At 41.3% G+C, this 19,044-nt stretch overlaps 1 protein-coding gene and 1 long non-coding RNA gene across 8 annotated transcripts in view; both read left to right on the forward strand.

Annotated features, from left to right (window-relative positions):
• The first annotated feature begins 8,799 nt into the window (after window positions 1-8,799).
• LOC120746939 (gastrula zinc finger protein XlCGF8.2DB-like) overlaps window positions 8,800-19,044 on the forward strand; it is a 175,440-nt gene continuing 165,195 nt past the window's right edge. The window contains exons 1-4 of one of the 7 annotated variants that reach the window (XM_040052514.1): window positions 8,800-8,963; window positions 9,254-9,439; window positions 10,101-10,155; window positions 12,960-14,328. In XM_040052514.1, the coding sequence (XP_039908448.1) occupies window positions 12,995-14,197 (1,203 nt within the window). In that variant the 5' untranslated portion in view covers window positions 8,800-8,963; window positions 9,254-9,439; window positions 10,101-10,155; window positions 12,960-12,994 and the 3' untranslated portion in view covers window positions 14,198-14,328. Of the gene's footprint in view, window positions 9,026-9,253; window positions 9,440-10,100; window positions 10,156-10,286; window positions 12,689-12,826; window positions 12,887-12,959; window positions 14,329-19,044 lie in introns of those variants that run through there. The other 6 variants (XM_040052513.1, XM_040052516.1, XM_040052512.1 and 3 more) reach the window with 6 other exon arrangements.
• On the forward strand, window positions 14,788-17,369 carry LOC120746960. Its single transcript, XR_005698992.1, has 2 exons — window positions 14,788-16,548; window positions 16,623-17,369. It is a non-coding gene; the product is annotated as an uncharacterized LOC120746960 (long non-coding RNA).

The following is a 19,044-nucleotide window of genomic DNA, read 5'->3' on the forward strand; positions in this document are numbered from 1 at the left end:
CATTTTTGCCTTTTCGTTCCTGCGGGTAGAGGCAGACACACAAAAGCCCCTTTTCCATTAGTACCTACTTGAGATGGTTCAATGTGACTCAAGGTGGTATGCCTACTAGTTTGCATTACAATCAAGTGCATAGTCATCGTTATAGCAACCCTGCTGAGCAATAACACAATTAGTGGATATGAGGAGGTTTATATATGGTGTCCATCGAGTGATGCCACTAAGCAGCCAATCAATGGCATACAGTCTGTTGACATCACATTTTTATATCGCCATGAATTTCTTGGAACCTCGGAAGAGTAGGTACTAAAATAGTACCTAGAACCAGGTACTAAGGCTATGGAAACCCATAACAACCATGGCGAGCCGACCCAAGTGGGTACTAATGGAAAAGGGGCTAAACAGAAGCATTTATGAATTTAGTGAGAAGAAGCGGTAAAACAAGCTAGACCAAAGAATTTGAACATATGAACTCTGTGAGGCTAGGCGTTTGTGTGTCTTTAAGGTATTCCTCAAACTAAAAGATTTTCCACACAAGTCACAGCTGAACGGTTTCTCTCCAATGTGGATCAATTGATGTCTTCTTAGGTTAGACTTTACAGTAAAATCCTTCCCACACTCCTCACAGCTGTATGGTTTCTCTCTCTTTCTTCTGTGAGGTTTGTCGGCCTCCTGAGAGCGCTGTATTCTCGTTCCATGTTGGTCCTGCAGTGACAGAGATACAAACAGATGCAGTGAGTGAAATGCAGTCATGGAACAAACCGAAACTTCAAACTCCTTCAAACTAGTTTTAAACCTGAAGGTTGAAACAAAATCAAGGCTGTCAAAAACAATGTTTACAGTAAGGCTCAGCACAGATGAGAATTCAAGCAGAAATTCTGTGAACTATTTGAATATTTTTCAGAGATTGTCATGGTCATATATCAAATCAAATCAAATCACTTTTATTGTCACATCACATGTGCAGGTACACTGGTACAGTACATGTGAGTGAAATTCTTGTGTGCGAGCTTTACAAGCAACAGAGGTGTGCAAAGTACAATAACATAAGAACAAGCAAAATATAAGAATGGCTAAATCTGAGAGTTATATGAATAAATATATGTACAATATAAGAGTGTATGCATATTACCGAATGTGTATACTAAATATGTATGTCAACGTGTGTGTGTACATGTGTGTGTGTGTATACATATTTTACAAATTAAATAGAGTAAAACAATAAAATAAATATATAAAATATACAGTGGTTGGTAGTTGGATATTGTGCAAAACAAGTGGCATTTATATACAGTATGGCGTGCATAATGTTGAAGTTCCAGTATTGAAGGTGAGGTGTCTAGGAAGTGTTCAGCAGTCTGATGGCCTGATGGAAAAAGCTGTCTCTCAGTCTGCTGGTTCGGAACCGGATGCTGCAGAACCTCCTTCCTGATGGAAGTAGTCTGAACAGTTTATGGCTGGGGTGACTGGAGTCCTTGATGATCCTCCCCGCTTTCCTCAGGCACCGCTTCCTGTAGATGTCTTGGAGGGAGGGAAGCTCACCTCCAATTATCCGTTCAGAACACCGCACTACTCTCTGGAGAGCTTTGCGGTTGTAGGCGGTGCTGTTGTCATACCAGGTGGTGAAGCATCCAGTGAGGATGCTCTCAATGGCACAGTGATAGAAGGTCCTGAGGATGCAGGGGTCTCATGCCGAATCTTTTCAGTCTCCTGAGAAAGAAGAGGCGCTGCTGCGCCTTCTTCACTGTTTTGTTTATGTGTACTGACCACGTAAGATCCTCCGCCAGATGCACACCAAGGAACCGGAAGCTGCTCCCTCTCTCCACAGCAGCGCCGTTGATGGTGATGGGGGTGTGTACTTCTCTGCACCTCCGGAAGTCCACTATCAACTCCTTTGTCTTTGCGACGTTGAGGGTGAGATGGTTGTCTTGACACCAGTGGGTCAGGGCGCTGACCTCCTCCCTGTAGGCCGTCTCATCACCATTGGTGATAAGACCCACCACTGTAGTGTCGTCTGCAAACTTCACAATGATGTCTTTTGGCGTAATCAAGTCAAAATGATATAAATATATTTGAACGGCTACTGTCACATGACAGAAAGCGAGAGACAAAGAGTGGTGAGCTCCATTGACTCCCATCAGCAGAGAGAGGGGGAGAGAGCCACACACTGCGCTGTGAATTCATTCAAATCTCTCAATAAACGCGCCTCTGCTTTTAAACAACACAGGATGAAATCTTCAGCTCGGGCTCCATCCGCTCTTTTTTCTACTTTCACCTGAAAAGAAATTGCCGAATCGTTTGACGTCATTGTCACGCTAACCCGTTACTCACGCGCTGCGCAGCCGTGACGATATGCGCTTCCTGTGTGAATATCTCATAAACAAAAGGACACAGATTCACTGTGGAAAATCCACAGCAGTGTGAAGTACAGGAAGGTTTCCTCGTGTTCAGAGGCTGCTGAGCAGAGGAGGATTTAAAGATGTGCGTGAAATTGACGATCTGTCAGAATTATCTAGGCCAGCGTCTGGCTTTTATTGGCAGTGTGTAGAACAAACCCGATGACACGAACTGACAGAAAGCTAAAAGTCAACCAAACACATGCAACGTTGCAAAACCAGCTGTAAACCTGTGTGCTTATTACAGTAAACACAGCATCCTTTCTCTGTGTGTTTCGCATCATAAACTGACTTCTAAATAGATTTATTCTGAGCAACACAAACAATAAAAGATGGAATATTTTGCTGAAGCACAAAGTTTTCTGTCTTTAACCGTCTCAGTATTTTTCTTTCCTTGTTTTGCGGGATTTCTCCAAAACGTGTAGACCGCAGCTACTGACAGTCTGGTACAATAAGTAGTTTGTTGGGGTTGTGCAGGGCTCGTCTGCGTCACTCAGCGGCATCCATCAACATGTAATGGTAGCCGAAATGGCCAGTAGGTGTCAATGTGGAGATGGGTTTCTGATTATTTCAGACGGGTCGGACGTTGCGGTGTTTCACGCTTTGCACATTCAGGATCTACCCAAGACTAACCGAACTGACATTAAAGTTTGCTCAGTTCTTACCCTACAACCCACAAACCGAGAGAAGGGATGAAGCTGGAATTCCTTCCAGACACAGGAAATAGATCAGAGGTCTTTGCTGTGCAGTTGCAGCTACTTCTCTCATTCACTCCCCTCCCTCTCCTGTTATTACTTCAAACATGAAACTGATCAATGATCAGCTGATCGGCTTTTCTGCCGCAAGTCCCGTGTTTCTTGTTTGTTTATCACCCACTTTGCGCTATAAAGAGGAGACCAGCGGATAAACAACGGCAGCCCGTTTAAACGGGATAAACTGTTGTTTAATATTTAATATTACTTTCTACACCAGGATCTTTTTCTACGTAGCTGACGGCTGGTAACTGCAGGGGCGGATCTAGCAAAGTTTAGCCAGGGGGGGCCGATAGAGCATGAACAGGGAAAAGGGGGCACAAAGACATACTTTTCTTTCTTATTCTCATTTAAAATGTCTAGTTTTAATAAATAATCATCTGAATCTTACACCCAAAATTTTAATCTGATGTAAAATGTATAGAAGTCCATTACTGTATATAGTAACTATTAAGTCTAATATACCCTAGTAAGCAAGTACTTTTTACTTTGGGAATGTACAATCTGTGCAGTCTGCAGTTCTGTAGAAGAAAGATGTTGAATCTATTTAATTTTTCTTGAAAAATAATTGATTTCTGTGCATTTTTTTCACACTGCATCAAATTAAAGTTGATTACGTCAATTAAGCATCACGAGGTGGGGGGTGGTTCCCTATTTTTTATTTTTTTTTTGCTGGGAGTTTTAGAACCCTATTAGTTGGGTTGCTTACTCTTTAAAATACCAGAATAGGGAGGATGGAGCAGGTTTAAGTTTATTAGATTGATCTGTTGTCATGGTCCTGGGCCATGTTGGCCCAGTATTCTTAGTTTTATGTATCTTTGTATTTCAGTTCCCTGTTTAGGCTCTGTTTCCTGAGTTGCCCTGTTGTGGTGTTCCCTGAGTGCTTTCCCTTTGTGACTCTCACCCCCTGTGTGCCCCTCTGTGTATCTGTGAGCCTTCGTCTCTCCTTATGTTTTATTCCATGTTTCCCCTGCCCGTTATGTCTAAGTTCTCCCCGTGCTCTCTCTCCCCCCTGTGTGCCCTCTCTGTATTTATGAGCCCTCGTCTCCCTTTGTGGTTGTTCCATGTTTCCCCTGCCCGTTATGTCTGTGTTTTTCCCCGTGCTCTCTCTCCTCCTGTCTGAACCTCTGTACTTCCTGTTTGACTCTGCCCGTCTCCCGTCAGTGTCTCGTTATGGTTATCTGTGTCAGCTGTGTTCCCCGTGTGTTCCCACTTTCCTCGTTAACCCTCTGTGTATTTCTGTCTGCGTCTCCCTCTGTTCGGCGTCGCGTTCTCCCTCATGCTGTGTGTGATTCCCCTGTGTTCCCTGGTGAGCTTTATGTTAGTTTTTCCCAGTTTAGTTTTGTATTTCCTGTCATCCTTTGTCAGCAATAAAGCTGCTTTTTGAGTTCATCCCCTGAGTCTGTGAGTTTTGCGATTGGGTCCTCATCCTGCCTGCCACACAGCGATCCATGACATCTGTATTGCTGAACTATGAAATATTTTGGGTGTAGTGTATTTTTTGAACACAGATAGCTTTAGTGTTTTGTTTTTTTAACTTGAGTTTGAACTTATACAAAATTCAGCAAGATATTTAAAAAAGCAGTTTTATTGATTAAAAACACACTATATCGGATTCATATCGGTATCGGCCGATATCCAAATTTATGATATTGGTATCGGGCATAAAAAAGTGGTATCGTGCCATCTCTAATACATACAACAAGTCAAACCACACCTTGGTCACACCAACCCTTTCTCCACCCTGAGGATGTCCAACGCCATCCTAATCTGGACTGTCAAAGATGACTTTAACGCCGACTGTTCTGACAGTCCTGTTTATTACATTTCCTGGTCAGATTAGCCAATCTCTGCACACTAGAATAAACAAATAGCAACATGGTCAACATTCTACTGCATGTTATTTCACCATCTTATGTGGTTTGCTACATTATGTTTATCTAGAACTCCACTCTGTCTCTAAATGTTTGAAGAATTTTTATGTTTGGTGTCAAATTTTAAGAATTTGACCATAAGTGAAATTTATAGGGTTATCAGCCCCTTTGGTGCTTACCTTTCCCACTTTTGGTGATAGTCCTCCCTTGAATATTTGCAAGTACCCCCCTTTGGTGGCGGAAACTGTATGTGTGGTCAAGTGGGTGCTGTAAAAACAAAAGCTCAGGACAGAACAGTTATCAGTCATGTGCTTCATACAAAATTTGCATATACTTGATTTTATATTGATCCTCTGAGTGTAATGGTACATCTTAATTTGAATTCATCAAAACTAAACACAATAGGTTTTCTTTCTTTACTTTGCTCTTGTTGTTGTGCAGTACCACATCCTATCACATGTCCCTGTTGGTTCTATTCTATTGTTTATAATTTACTACTTTAAGGGGAAAAAACCTCGGTCACGCGGACCAGTGTTTGTTATTACATATCTCTATTTTGAATGTGACATGTCTACCGTTCCCCTGTTATTCATAGATATAGGTTTAATTTTGGCTATTTTCCTCTATAAAATTTAACTGACTTTTTACAGTGGCCTGCTATGGTTAATAGTAACATATTCCCGTCATGAGTGATATTGAACGTTTTCTTCCACTGTGGCATTTGACAGTCCCAACAATATAATGTGATACCTTAATCAAACACAGCCAAAAAACACAATTTTCTTAATGCATCCATCAGTAACTCAAAATTAGCAACCAAAAGGTTTCAGTCTGCAGTTCCACACTGTCATGTGAAGCTACAGTCTCCCCCTTTGATCTCTGTTATCCTTCTGCAAAAACAAAACAAAGCATCCACCTGTCTGTTGCAGGTGGTTTAATTGTTGCTCAACATTTACTAATCCTAAAGTCTGTGTCGTTTTTGTCTCAGTATCAAGTCAGTCAAAACAGTCAGTCCATCACAGTCCAGTCACATGCATACATCCACACACATTCATACCAGATGTTGCTGATAATGGAGTCTCACTCGCAACCTATTCGAGCATCCATCACCAGCAAGATGACGTCATCATTTTAAAAGGAAACCATTCCTTGTTTTTTGTTCTGGATTGACTCGCTGCAATCCTTTTAGACTCAGGACTATCTCATGTGATCACTGTCCCATATAAGTGGATTTCTCCCAAGCCCATTATAATCATGGAGAAGCACACTTTGCGACTGTTTCCGGTAAGAATATTTCATAGCGCTTTAAATTTCAATCTTCAATCTTTCAGGCCTGGTTTAAAGAGCTGGATCACACCTCTCAGATGTTCTTATCTATCTAAGCTAATAGGCAGAATGCTACAGGCATAGCACTAAAAAATGTAGCCTGATGGGCAGTGTAGTCCGTGGTGCAGGGAGAATGGACTGCCATACCCGTTATGTGTCTGTGAGCGCGAGGAGGGAGAAAAAGGAAAAGTACGAGCTGGACAAGCCCAGTTGTAAGTAAGCTATTAAGACTCGACTGTACACTGTGTTCGTGTTTTCCTCCGTAACAATAAGTTCCGTTGGAGCAGCCTTTCAACGCCTCTCTCTGTCTCTCGCTAGCAAACTTGACCCAGACAACAAAGTAAAGCTAGTTTTCGGCTACGAGCCCGACACGATTCCGACGTATTAGCCAGAGGTCCCTTTACTACAGTTCGGAGCCGCGGACCTTCAGTAATAGTACTGAATCACACAGCAATAGTACATTCATGTAGTTGTAAAAAGCATGATAATATATTAAGTAATCCAAAGTATTCAGAATACGTTACTGTCATTCAGTAACGTAACGGAATACGTTACAAAATACATTTTGGGGCATGCATTCTGTAATCTGTAGTGGAATACATTTTAAAAGTAACCTTCCCAACATTGCAGACACGTCCAAGCATAAAACCATCTCTCTCTCTCTCTCTTAGAGAAAGAAAACAACCCAAACCTCACTGATAAAATCAACCTAGTGCTAAGCAAAACCCAAAAATCAACCAGAAATTCACAGGAAAGTTTTTGCTTCCTGCTGGGACAATATTGTGTGGGAACAAGAACCTCAGGTGCTATAGCAACTTTTGTTCCTCCTTGAATTAAATCTCAATCACAGAAAATGTGGCGCTCCGACATAAAATTTACATCGTTAATTCATCATTTTCACTCTGTACCACTGCTCCTCATCGGGGCTGTGTCAAGCACAGTAAACAATTCAGTCGAGGCCTTGAGCCATAAACAGACATCACGCACAGACATTGTTTTCATAACCAAACTGTCTTAGACCTTGTCCCTTAAATCTACATAAATGCCCTCTGGGTGACATAAAACACATTCTAAGTAATCAATGGCTTCTTATAACAAATTCTGTATTTGGATGTTTGTGTGCACCATTTTGCATATCAGCATAAGCATTTGTTAGCAAAGCATTCTTCATTGCATCAGCGTGTGTGTGTGTGCATCACTCTTCATTGCACAAGCGTGTGCGTGTGCGCGTGCATGTGCGTGTGCGTGGATCACTTCTCAGTGAATCAGTATTTCAATTTAGGTGTGTGTGTGTCGTTTCTCACTCAATCAACGAGCGCACATGTGTTCATGTGTGTATTTCACTTCAAGCCGAATCAGCGTGTGTGTAAACGTGTGTGTGTGTGTGTTCATCACTTTCCTGTTCTGGCGTTTTGGGTAAACCATTGCCTGAAGCGTGCCCTGCGGTCCTGCCCTCCTTTTCAGTCCGTTTGCGACCATTTCTGCTGCTGCTCACAGTGCTGTCCCTCCTGGGTCTGACCCCAATTGGAGCAGTCCTTTCTCCAGTGTCCGTGCTCACTGCAGGTGAAACCTGCATCTTCTTCTATATTTTGTCCGTTCTGAGGTGCCTTTTGACCTCAGTAGCTCCTTCTGTCTCTGTCACGCCCTTTTCTCTGCTGCCCGATCATCCGTGTTGGTCCGTCAATCTCCTGCACAGTGTTAATGCAGAGTTATCAAGGACAGCATTCTTTTGCTCAGCCTCACTTTTCATCGGGCTTATTAGGCGTCTCGTCACAGCCATGTTTTTAATTACCAACAAAGTTAAAGACATTTATTATAAATTAATACACAGAATTTACCCATCTAAAGATTATCTTCAAAGCAAATTCAAATTAGACATTGATGCAAACTGTAGCTTTTGTAAAAAGTGCAAGGAATCTACTATACAGCTTTTTTGGTTTTGTAACCTTGTGCAAGACTTTTGGCCGAGATTATGTGTTTTTATCTCAGAAAATGTATTTAAAGGATTTGTACTGTTTTGGAAATGTGTATTATTTGGTCTACACAAACACCAAACACATTTCAACATTGACAACAGATGTGTGATTAACTTGTTAATCTTAATGGCTAAATTTCATATTCACAAATCCAAATGTTTAGGAAGACATCCCTCTTTTTACGTATGTTCCTATGAGCTTGTGCAATATCTTAATTCAATTAAGAACTCTACTAACCCAAAAGCTATAAAAACTATGGTTCTGTGTGAAAAAAATGAAGATCCTTCAATCACTTTACTCTTTGCTTTAATCAGTTAAACTTTTCCCCCTAGCAGGTTCCCCCTGTAGGTTCTGAATAATGTTTATTTGTTTGTTTATTGTATACAGATTTTTGTAAGCATAACACCTTTAGTATAGTACTGTTTAACTCCAGTTTGTATTGTACTGATGTTTAAATAAAGGTTTGTTTAAAAAAAAAAGAAGAAGAAGCAGGGGAGGAGACGAAGAATAAGGGGTGTGCGTACTGTGCTCTTTGCTGTGTCTTTCTGCCGTTTTAAAAATGGGCACTTTTTGAAGAACCCGCATCAAAGTATTGTGGAGAAGCGTCGTGTTAAATCTAATTGATGAACGGCTTTTTGTGAGGTATGTATCGCAGCTGCGAAGACGAACGTACGTTCTCCTGTTAGGTTACAGCTGGTAGGAAGGTGCGTTCAGTGTGTCTTTGTAATTTTAAGTTTCCATGTCAAACGAGATGAAACAGTTATTTCTGGATGCGCAGTTGTTCGCTGAGTTCAGTAAAAATGTGTTTTTGTAAACCACGTGATGATTTAAGTCATTTAATCTTTACAGAACATGTGAGCGAGGCTAATAGAGCAATCTTTTTATGTTTAGTAAACTGACGTTTCTAAATGTAACTGCTTTTATTTTATTAGTTCTGACGAGGACAGCTGAGTGATGTTGTTGGTGAGCTTGGATTAAATCATCTCTAAACAAAGAACTTGTCCTCGTGGTGACTGACTTGGGGAGTGGAGGTCAGTGAGCCCATTGTCTCTGCTGGTCCGACTCCAACTACAAAGCCGGCCCGCTCGCCCCCTCCTGAGTCTGAGAGGAGATCCAGAGTAAGTCAGTTATAACTACACTGGTTGCTTAACTTTATCATTTTCTACAGGGTCTCTCTCTCTTAGCTCACTTTGGTTTGATTTCTGCCTTCTGTTTAGCCTCTCTGTTTGTCTGCCTCAGGAACTTAATGTTTTATCATTTGAGTTAAACTCTTTGTTTCCGTTGATATGAAGGTGATGTCTGTGGAGTGATCTATGTGGAGATTGTGAGAAATATACATGTAGCAGTATTTCAGTAAGTGTCAGTCAGTGAAGAAGCAAAAGAATTTTTGAACTAAAACACATTAAAAGAAGTGTTTTGCTTGTAACTGCATACGTGCCTGCACAGGGGCGGTTAGAACAGGATGTACTCAGGATGTGGCATACACGATCACGGGCCTCATAACGAACAACAGGAAACAGCTGGGGGTGAAAGGGTCTCGAAACTGCATTCTAAGTGTTGTAAAAAGGAGATCCAGCTAACTGTCGCTGATGCATGATATGTAACTTGCTCATGCATCTTTGGCATGTACAACCCTTTAAATAAAGAAGTTCTTGTGCTTCCTCTTTGAGATCTACCGGACTAGACTGAAGGTGGTATTGTGTACGTCTCCCACATATGTGCTTAATACATAATTGTTGTGTACTGGACCTGATCTGAGTATTGGTTGTTTGTTCTCAGCCCAACATAAAACAATCGGGACAAGAGGCTCAGCATGACCTCATTAAAAATGTAAGTAAGTAAAGTTTATTTATATAGCACCTTTCACAGACAAATGTCACAAAGTGCTTTACAAAGTAAAAACATAATACATAAAATACATCATAAAAACCCTGGTCTAATTAAAAGCTTTTTGAAATAAAAATGTCTTTAGCTGCTTTTTGAAGGTCTCCACTGAGTCCAAACCTCGTAGAAATAGGGGAAGTGCATTGGAAAGATCGGTCCCCTCGGGTTTTAAAATGAGTGTGGGGGACCACTAAAAGGTTTTGGTTTGCTGACCTCAGGTTACATGTGGAGGTATGTGTATGAATCAGATCAGCAATGTAGGGGGTGGGGGGGCTGTCTCTGTAATGCTCTAAAAGTTAAAACTAGAATTTTAAAATGGAACCTGAATCTGATTGGTAGCCGGTGCAGCAACTTTAAAACAGGGGTCATATGAGCACCCTTGTTCGAGCGGGTCAGTAGCCTCGCTGCAGAGTTTTGAACAACCTGTAGGCGGGCTAGCCCTTTCATGTTTAGACAAGTAAACAGGCTGTTACAGTAGTCAAGTCTTGTAGAGATAAAAGCATGTATTATCATCTCGAGTTCACTTGTTGACACGATGGATCTAAGTTAAGAAATGTTCCTCAAGTGAAAAAAGCAGGTTCTTACTGTCTGATTTCAATGTCCCTCCAAAGAAAAAGCTTCATCAAAAATGACACCCAAGTTTCTAAGGTTATGTTTCTGTGAGGAACCTAAGTCACCCAGTCGCCGTTTAATATCAGATATTGCACTGCCTAGTGCAATAATCAAAGTTTCTGTTTTGGCCGGGTTTAGCTGTAAGCAGTTATTGTTCAACCATTGTTTAATGTTGGTTAAACAGTCAATCAGATTGGAGAGCTTATGAGCTTCAGCAGGCATAAAAGAATAATATAGCTGAATATCGTCAGCAAAAAGATGATAAGATACTTCAGGGAACTGCTGTATTATCTGACTTAAAGGAAGAATGTATATTAAAAACAGAATAGGTCCCAGCACAGAGCCCTGAGGAACTCCACACAGCAGATTTGTAGATTCCGACATGATCTGGTTTGCAGACACACTAAAACTCCTTTCAGATATATAAGATGAAAACCAATGCTGTTTTCCTTTTCCACTTTTCTTCTTTCATATTCTTTCTGACGTCTTTTCTTGTGTAAGCTGCTAAATCTTGTGATGGAGATTTCTTTATTTTATGTGTTGATCATATATTTTGACAATATGACTTTAGTAATATCTATAGTACATTTTGTGTGACTTTGTTCTACATACAGGAAAACATCAAATATGTATTTCACAGGACTGACACTCCCAGGCACCATGAGACATTAGGCAGATAGTGAGACTCCTTCTCCTTATCTCCAGGGAGGAGGTATTGAGATATTACGGTTATATTAATTAAAATGCCATATAACCGTATAGTGTAGTATTAAGTGGACATGGCCCTGAAAAATAAAGGCATTAGACTACGTGTCCTTGCGGGGTAGAAAGCTGTAGACCAGGGGTCTCAAACTCAAATGAGCCGTGGGCCACTTCTGGCACCGTCCTCTCATTGGAGGGCCACTTTAGCGTCCAAGTAGTACAAAAAAGAAAGAACGAAAACACTGACTAATATTTCAAAAAATGTAATGTTTTGTTTGTTTTATTTAATTAAAAACATTGTATAACAAGACAAAACTGCAAACAAGAACGCCTTTTTGTTCTCACTCTTACTATCTGAAGCCTTTTATTGAACTACCAAATAAACAGCTCTTTCTGGCCAGACATGTTGCAGCACTTTTGCTAAAATTTTGTTTGTATTTAACAAAATAAAAAGGCAGATATAAGTGTACAAATTAGTTTTCGACTGCAAATGAAAATTGTTTTCTTTCCAAATAAATCTCTAACCGAACTAACACAGCCAATCCTTCAACATGTTTTCACTCTCTTGTTACCTCGGCCAGGTCCGTGGTAAGGAGACCTCTGGCTGATACTTCGGGTTACGTGTCATAGCTTTACTGTCTGGGTCAACTTTGCTAGCGAGAGACAGAAAGAGGCGTTGAAAGGCTGCTGTAGCAGAACTTTATTGTTTTGGAGGAAAACACGAACACAGTGTACAGTCGAGTCTTACCAGCTTACTAAGAACTGGGCTCATCAGGACTCTTTTTGGTTGCAGTGGCTATTATTATTATCATATATACATGCTTCCATCTCCCATTTCCCATTATTGAATAATATTTTTTTAAATATTTCTTCACATCAATATGCAAGTAGAGGTGATGTTCACCGCAAATGGCCCACGGGCCATCTGAGAACCTTGCTGTAGACTCTCGCCCACGCTTGCCTGTGAAAAAGTAGATAACAGGGGACCATCTTCTAGTGGAGATGCATTATAACTCACCTGTGCATTATAATAAAAGGTGTTGATTGCAGCTGACAGTGTCTGCAGACTTTGATAACTGTGTGACACCCTCGTGGTTAATCAGAGGGAAATCTGAGTCAGTGTGGATTTGGTTGTACAGCTCTCACACATACAACCTGAACTGCACATTGTAAGTGTGATGTTCTTCAAATTTGAACAAAGTATAAACTAAAAAACTTTGAAGTCACACAAGCCAATATTTTATTCACAAGTTGAACTTTTACTACTTTTATCCCCAAAATGAGCTCACTTCAAATATTTACCACAGCATAGCGTCCCCAGGCACCTGAGACGTTTGGCAGATGGTGAAACTGTTTATCTTTGTGAGGTAAGAGGGGGCACTTGTGGATGAGCTGAAGGTATAGACCTGATGTCACTGTTTGGGTTCTTTGTCATTACAGGAGAAAGAAGTGAAAGCAGGCCGAAACCTCAGCACATGGATGACATCAACCAAAAACATCCAGCACCAGCAAGTAAAGATGAGCCAGCAGCGATCACTGTGGAAAAGACTTTTCCTGCTATGAAGCAGCTCAGAAGACGCAAGCGCGCCAACAGGGAGGACAGAAGCTTGAGCTGTGATCAGTGTGGAAAGTCTTTTACTCAGATTGGTCACTTGAAATCACATCAGCTGATCCACACCGGTGTGAAACCATTCAGCTGTGATCAATGTGGAAAGACCTTTACTCAGAGATGGAACTTAAAAACACATCAGCTGATCCACACCGGTGTGAAACCATTCAGCTGTGATCAATGTGGAAAGACCTTTACTCTCAGATGTAGCTTAAAATTACATCAGGTCATCCACACTGGATTTAAAGCTTTCAACTGTGATCAGTGTGGAAAGTCTTTTACTCAGAAAGGTCACTTAAGGAGACATTATATGATCCATGTTGGAGGTAAATCATTTGTCTGTGATCTGTGTGGAAAGTCTTTTACGGATAGAGATCACTTAGAGAGACATCAGGGCGTCCACAGTGAAGTTAAACCTTTCACCTGTGATCAGTGTGGAAATTCTTTTACTCAGAAGAGCAATTTAAAAGCACATCAGCTCATCCACAGTGGAGATAAACCTTTCAACTGTGAGCAGTGTGGAAAATCTTTTACTCAGAAGTGCTACTTAAAAGTGCATCAGCGCATCCACAGTGGAGATAAACCTTTCAGCTGTGAGCAGTGTGGAAATTCTTTTACTCAGAAGGGCAATTTAAAAGCACATCAGCTCATCCACAGTGGAGATAAACCTTTCAACTGTGAGCAGTGTGGAAAATCTTTTACTCAGAAGTGCTACTTAAAAGTGCATCAGCGCATCCACAGTGGAGAGAAACCTTTCAGCTGTGAGCAGTGTGGAAAATGTTTTACTGATATTGGTCCCCTAAAATCACATCAGCGCACCCACTCTGGTACTAAACAATTTGTATGTGGTCAGTGTGGAAAGTCTTTCATCCATAACAAAAGTCTATGGAACCATCAAAAGACCCACAAAGTGTCCTCCTGTGAGAAAAGTGGCAGACCAATGGGACATTACCCTGACAGGGTTCATTTGAACACAGTGGGAGAAACGGGGGATCTGAACAAAAGTTCTTCTGGATGCTGCGTCAAACTTAAAAAGCTTGAGATCAGGCTTCACAGAATTCAGCTTTAATTTCCTGAGAAAGTCAGAGCTTCACTGTCTTTGTAGATCTAGTGAAAACATGAAAGGGTGCAAAAAGAGGCACTGTGGTACTGCATGATGAAGTCAGAAGTGACAGAGAAGTATGTGAGCGTGGTTCAGGACATGTATGTGTGGTAGCAGTGACTACCACACATACTTGGGTTGAAGGTGGGGGGAGGATTACATCAATTCTGAGCCCCAGATGGAAATTAGCCCTTGGCTATAATCTGGTATGTTTACATTCATGTAATTTTTTTTTTCACATTTGTATTCATTAACATGCACTGTCCTAAATAAATAAATTCAAATTCAAATTCAAATTCAAGCCACTGTAGTTATGGCTAGACAGGTTACCCTGAATCTTCCCTTAGGTATGCTGCAATAGGTGGAGGCTGCTGGGAGTTTCCCATGATGCATTGAGTATTTCTTCCTCAGTCACCTTTCTCTCTCACTACTTGTTAATAGCAGAGATGGATAGTAATGCATGCGTTACTGTAATCCGATTACTTTTTTCAAGTAACCAGTAAAGTAAGGGATTACTATTGCAAAAAGATAATTAGATTACTGTTACTTTCCCGTAGGAAGGCTGCGTTACTGCGTTACTAAAACCGTCTTATTTATTTTTTTCGAGAATGTCTCATGACAGTGATGTAAGCGAGTGCGACGTTCGTGGCAACAGCTGTGTAACTCCCAAAATGACAACACAGGCACAGCTTCTTCAAGACGGGCGCTTCGCTGCATTTATTGAACGCCGTGAAAACTATAAACATAAAACTCAAAGGCTTTAAGTGCTTCAGTCTATCAGAAATAACACTTGTGCTTTAACAACAAAAAATTACCTCGTGGCCGCCTGCCACTTCGGAGGTCCTAGAAGAATACCTTTACAGTCTTGCGGATTCTAAATTAAAACATAAAATAATTAGAACACTGTACATTACAAATTTTCACAATATTACAATACAGTTATAGCAAATGACAAATACCTTGTACAGCTGGTAGACTAAACAGGCCTTAGCAGACAGCTCGCTGAACTCCTTAGTGTGATTATTAAACGTGGGCTCACAGCCTATATTATCACGCCCAAACCTCGCAATAATAGCGGTGTAACAAAACTTGTTCTTTGTGACAAGATAAACACACCTTTACAATATTGACCACAGAAATGTACAAGCAAGAACATTTTAACTGCTGGAACCATCTATTAAACTTCTTTATACATAAGCCATTTCTGTGACACTTACACTCCCACCAAAATCACTCATTGTTTGCAATGTGACTTTCTAATGTGTCAACATTAAAGTCTGGTTCACTTTCCATGTCAGTCTCCAGTAAAGTCACTACCTTGTGAATAGGTCTTTCCAGATATATCAGCCTTGTCAGTGCTTTTCCCCTGTCAAAGGTAGTTTCACTGGTCTTGAGCTTCACCTTTCGAACCTTGCCATCTGGGCTCTCTATAGCCTCTACTATTAGAGCAAGTTTCCATTTACATCTTGGAGCATTATCATCCTGCAGTATCACAATGTCATTTACTCGCAGGTTTCGTGAGACGTTCTGCCATTTCTGTCGCCGCTGGAAATTTAACAGATACTCTCGCCTCCACCTTTGCCAAAACTCATTTGCTAGAAATTGTACTCTCTTCTATCTTTTGTTCAAGTACAAATCCTCTCTGCAAAACTCTCCTGGAGGTGGAACAATAACTGAAGATTTCATCGTTAATATGTGATTGTGAGTTAATGGCTCTGGTCCCAAGGGATTGTTGAGATACTCAACAAGGTCTGCTGTTAATGATGGCCATTGTCTCGTAAAGCAGTGTTCTTAGACTAGCTGTATCGAGTCTGTTTCAGAACTTGTCCAGCATCGCTGTCAGTACACTTCGTACTGTTTGAATTTGACGTTCCCAGATGCCCCCCATGTGGCTAGCTGCCGGAACGTTCACCACAAATTCACAACCAATAGCTCTTTGTGGTGCTTGATCCATATCCTTCTTTAGCTCCAAAAATTCTCTTTTGGCGCCCAAAAAGTTTGTCCCTTGGTCATGTGGCAGGATGAATGTTATTCCTTGGTTCAACCCACTTTCAGCCTGGCGCATTAGGGGGCGCTAGTATAAATAGTGGCCATTTGAGCATTCCTGGATCGCTTACCTGTGATCTCCTTTTTGGTCACCTGACTTCCCTTTGGTGTTGCAGAGATCATTCTGAAGCCTCCATCGCGGCTGGTAGGTGTTTACTCATTGTAGTGTGTACATTACCTTACTTGGTGGTAAACAGATATTGTTTTTAGGTCATAGCTGTAGAAGCCTCCTATGAGCCACTCTGCTCATGTTTCATGACGCGGTTTACTCGGTACATAATTCAATTTTGTTACGATCTCTGCCTTTTATTGTTCTTTTATAGTAATTACTTATTATGCTTTGCAGGAAGTGTGGGCCTTAGTTTTACGCAACGCTACGCTAACTGAAGTGCTGCTGCTTTGCTTTGCTTTGCTTTTACCGTCTGTTCCCGTTGCGAGGTTTCTCTTCCTGCTGCTGCCAGCTTTTTAAAGTGGACGTCGGCGTGGACAGCGGCCATATGCATCCCGGTTATGGGAATCAGCTGGCGTACATATTAATTGACCGGATGATTAACTTATAGTCGGGCAGACGGCAAGTTGGAGCAACACGGCGATTCCGTTTGCTCCAGATTTTAACGTTTTATCCAGATTGTATGTTGTTTTTCTGTTGTTTTGATTTGTAGTTTGGATTTTTGTTACGCCACTGGTGGGAGGCCCTTTTTCTAGCTGCAGATCACCAGTGTGGTCCTGCAGTTGGGTTATCCCCCAGCGCTACATTAGTTTTGTTGTAATATATTAAAATTTTCTTTGTTCTTTTATTCAGATGCGGAGTGCCGACGTGGAGTAGACTAGGGTGCCTTGGTGGTGGGATCCTTTGAGTGTACACACCTGCCTTGTTTAGTTTATTAGTGTGAGCATGTGATTTTGTGTTGCACTTGTATCTTGGTGTGTTTCTTTTTTTTTGAGTTTGTGCGTGGCATCCCTGCCCCTCCACTGGTAAGCCTCAGCTCTGAATACCTTTTTAAGCATATTTGTACATGGATATTTATGATTGTGCTTTTATATGGTGTTTTAAATAATTATTAATAAATTGTCAACTTGTTTTATCATTGAACCTCGTCTCTGTACTGAGTATAACAAACCTAACTGCCTTCTTGGTGATTAGTGTTACTTCCAGTATTCTCTGGGTGAAATTCCCAGAGTGGCGTTGTCTTTTAAACTGTGAAGAGTATTTACTTTATTCTCACTTCGTGCTGCCACAGTCACATCTTAATTGCCGGACAGGACCTCTTACGGCTATCAGAACTTGAAGAGCGTTCATGAAGGCATCTGTCGATAAGTCATCTAGCGTTTCAATGTGCACAACTCGTGAACATAAACACGTGAACAATAGTCCATACCTTTTGACTTCCTTTCTTCCTTCCTTTACCATGAATGAACCAAAACAGTCGACACCACAATACGAGAACGGAGGTGCTGTCAGACACTTTGATGAGTCTTCACATATCTCACGCCAAAACTTCTGAACTGGTGGACAGAAACAAAGAGCGTGGATGTAATTGTCCGGTGTATTTGCTAGACAGTGTGAGCAGTTGTTGGAAGGCGTATAGCCCATCTTGAACATCCTATGACCAGTATAGCGCACTCTATGTAATATTTTGTATTGTATTAATTGCAAACTGGGATTTCTGATCCATTGAAAGGTTTTTAAGCTGAATCTGTTTCTACCTTGAGAAGCAATATGCACTCTCATCCTGTACACTGAAGGCTCAGAGTTTAAATCGCCTTTGTCCCACCAAAGAAATCTCAAATAGTCTTGATGCTCCTTGGTGACGTGGAATTGGTGGAACATCCTCTCCACATCCCACATGATGGCGATGGGGCCCTTTCTGAATCGACATAACACTCCAATCAGTGCATTGGTAAGATCTGGTCCAGTCAGAAGGTGATCGTTAAGAGATGTCCCCTGGAAATGGGCCGAACAATCAAAAACCACATGTATTTTCTCAGGTTTGTGGGAGTGGTAGACCCCATGGTGCGGTATATACCATGCTGCCTCATTATCCAGTTCTTGCTCTGGAACCTTCTCTGCATCTCCACGGGCTATGATGTTGTCCATGAACTTGACGTAATCTTCATAGTATTTCTTATCTCTTCTGAGCCGACGTTCCAACGAAGACAGTCTATGCTCAGCACATTGTTTGTTGATTGGAAGATTTGGGTTGTCGGTTTTGAATGGCAATGGGACTTCATAGTGACCGTTTTCCTTTTGCCTTATGCCTTTGGTCACCTTTGACATGAACAAAATGTCTTCCTGAGAGACTGGATTGTCATCTGTTGCATGCTCAGAGAAATCAGATCCCAAAGCCTTTATTACATCAACTGGACCAACTTCCTTCACTTCTGCATACAAAATGCACTTCTTGCTTGAGTTCAACTGCTTGTTGTACTGCAGGAGTAACTTCTCGAACAATGATTCTGTGGCTTATGCCAATATCATCATTGTGATTTTGAACTTGAAATGTATAACCAACTATGCTCCAGCCGAGATCAGTTAGCTGTGTGTAAGGCTGACTCTCCTCACCTGCAATAACTTCCCGTGGAAGAAGGGCTTGCTGACAGTTATAGCCGAGAAGCAGACCAACTTTGCATTCAAGCATTGGAGGTAACCTATCTGCCAGCCTTTTCAAGGTGAGGCCAATTCAAAGCAGTTTCAGACGTCGGGATGTGTGATCTGTTCACAGGGATGAACTCTCTTGTATAGACCAGTGGCAATGTAATTCTCTTTT

This window comes from Simochromis diagramma, unplaced genomic scaffold (genome assembly GCF_900408965.1).
Source record: "Simochromis diagramma unplaced genomic scaffold, fSimDia1.1 OVJJ01000606.1, whole genome shotgun sequence".
Classification (NCBI taxonomy): Eukaryota; Metazoa; Chordata; class Actinopteri; order Cichliformes; family Cichlidae; genus Simochromis; species Simochromis diagramma.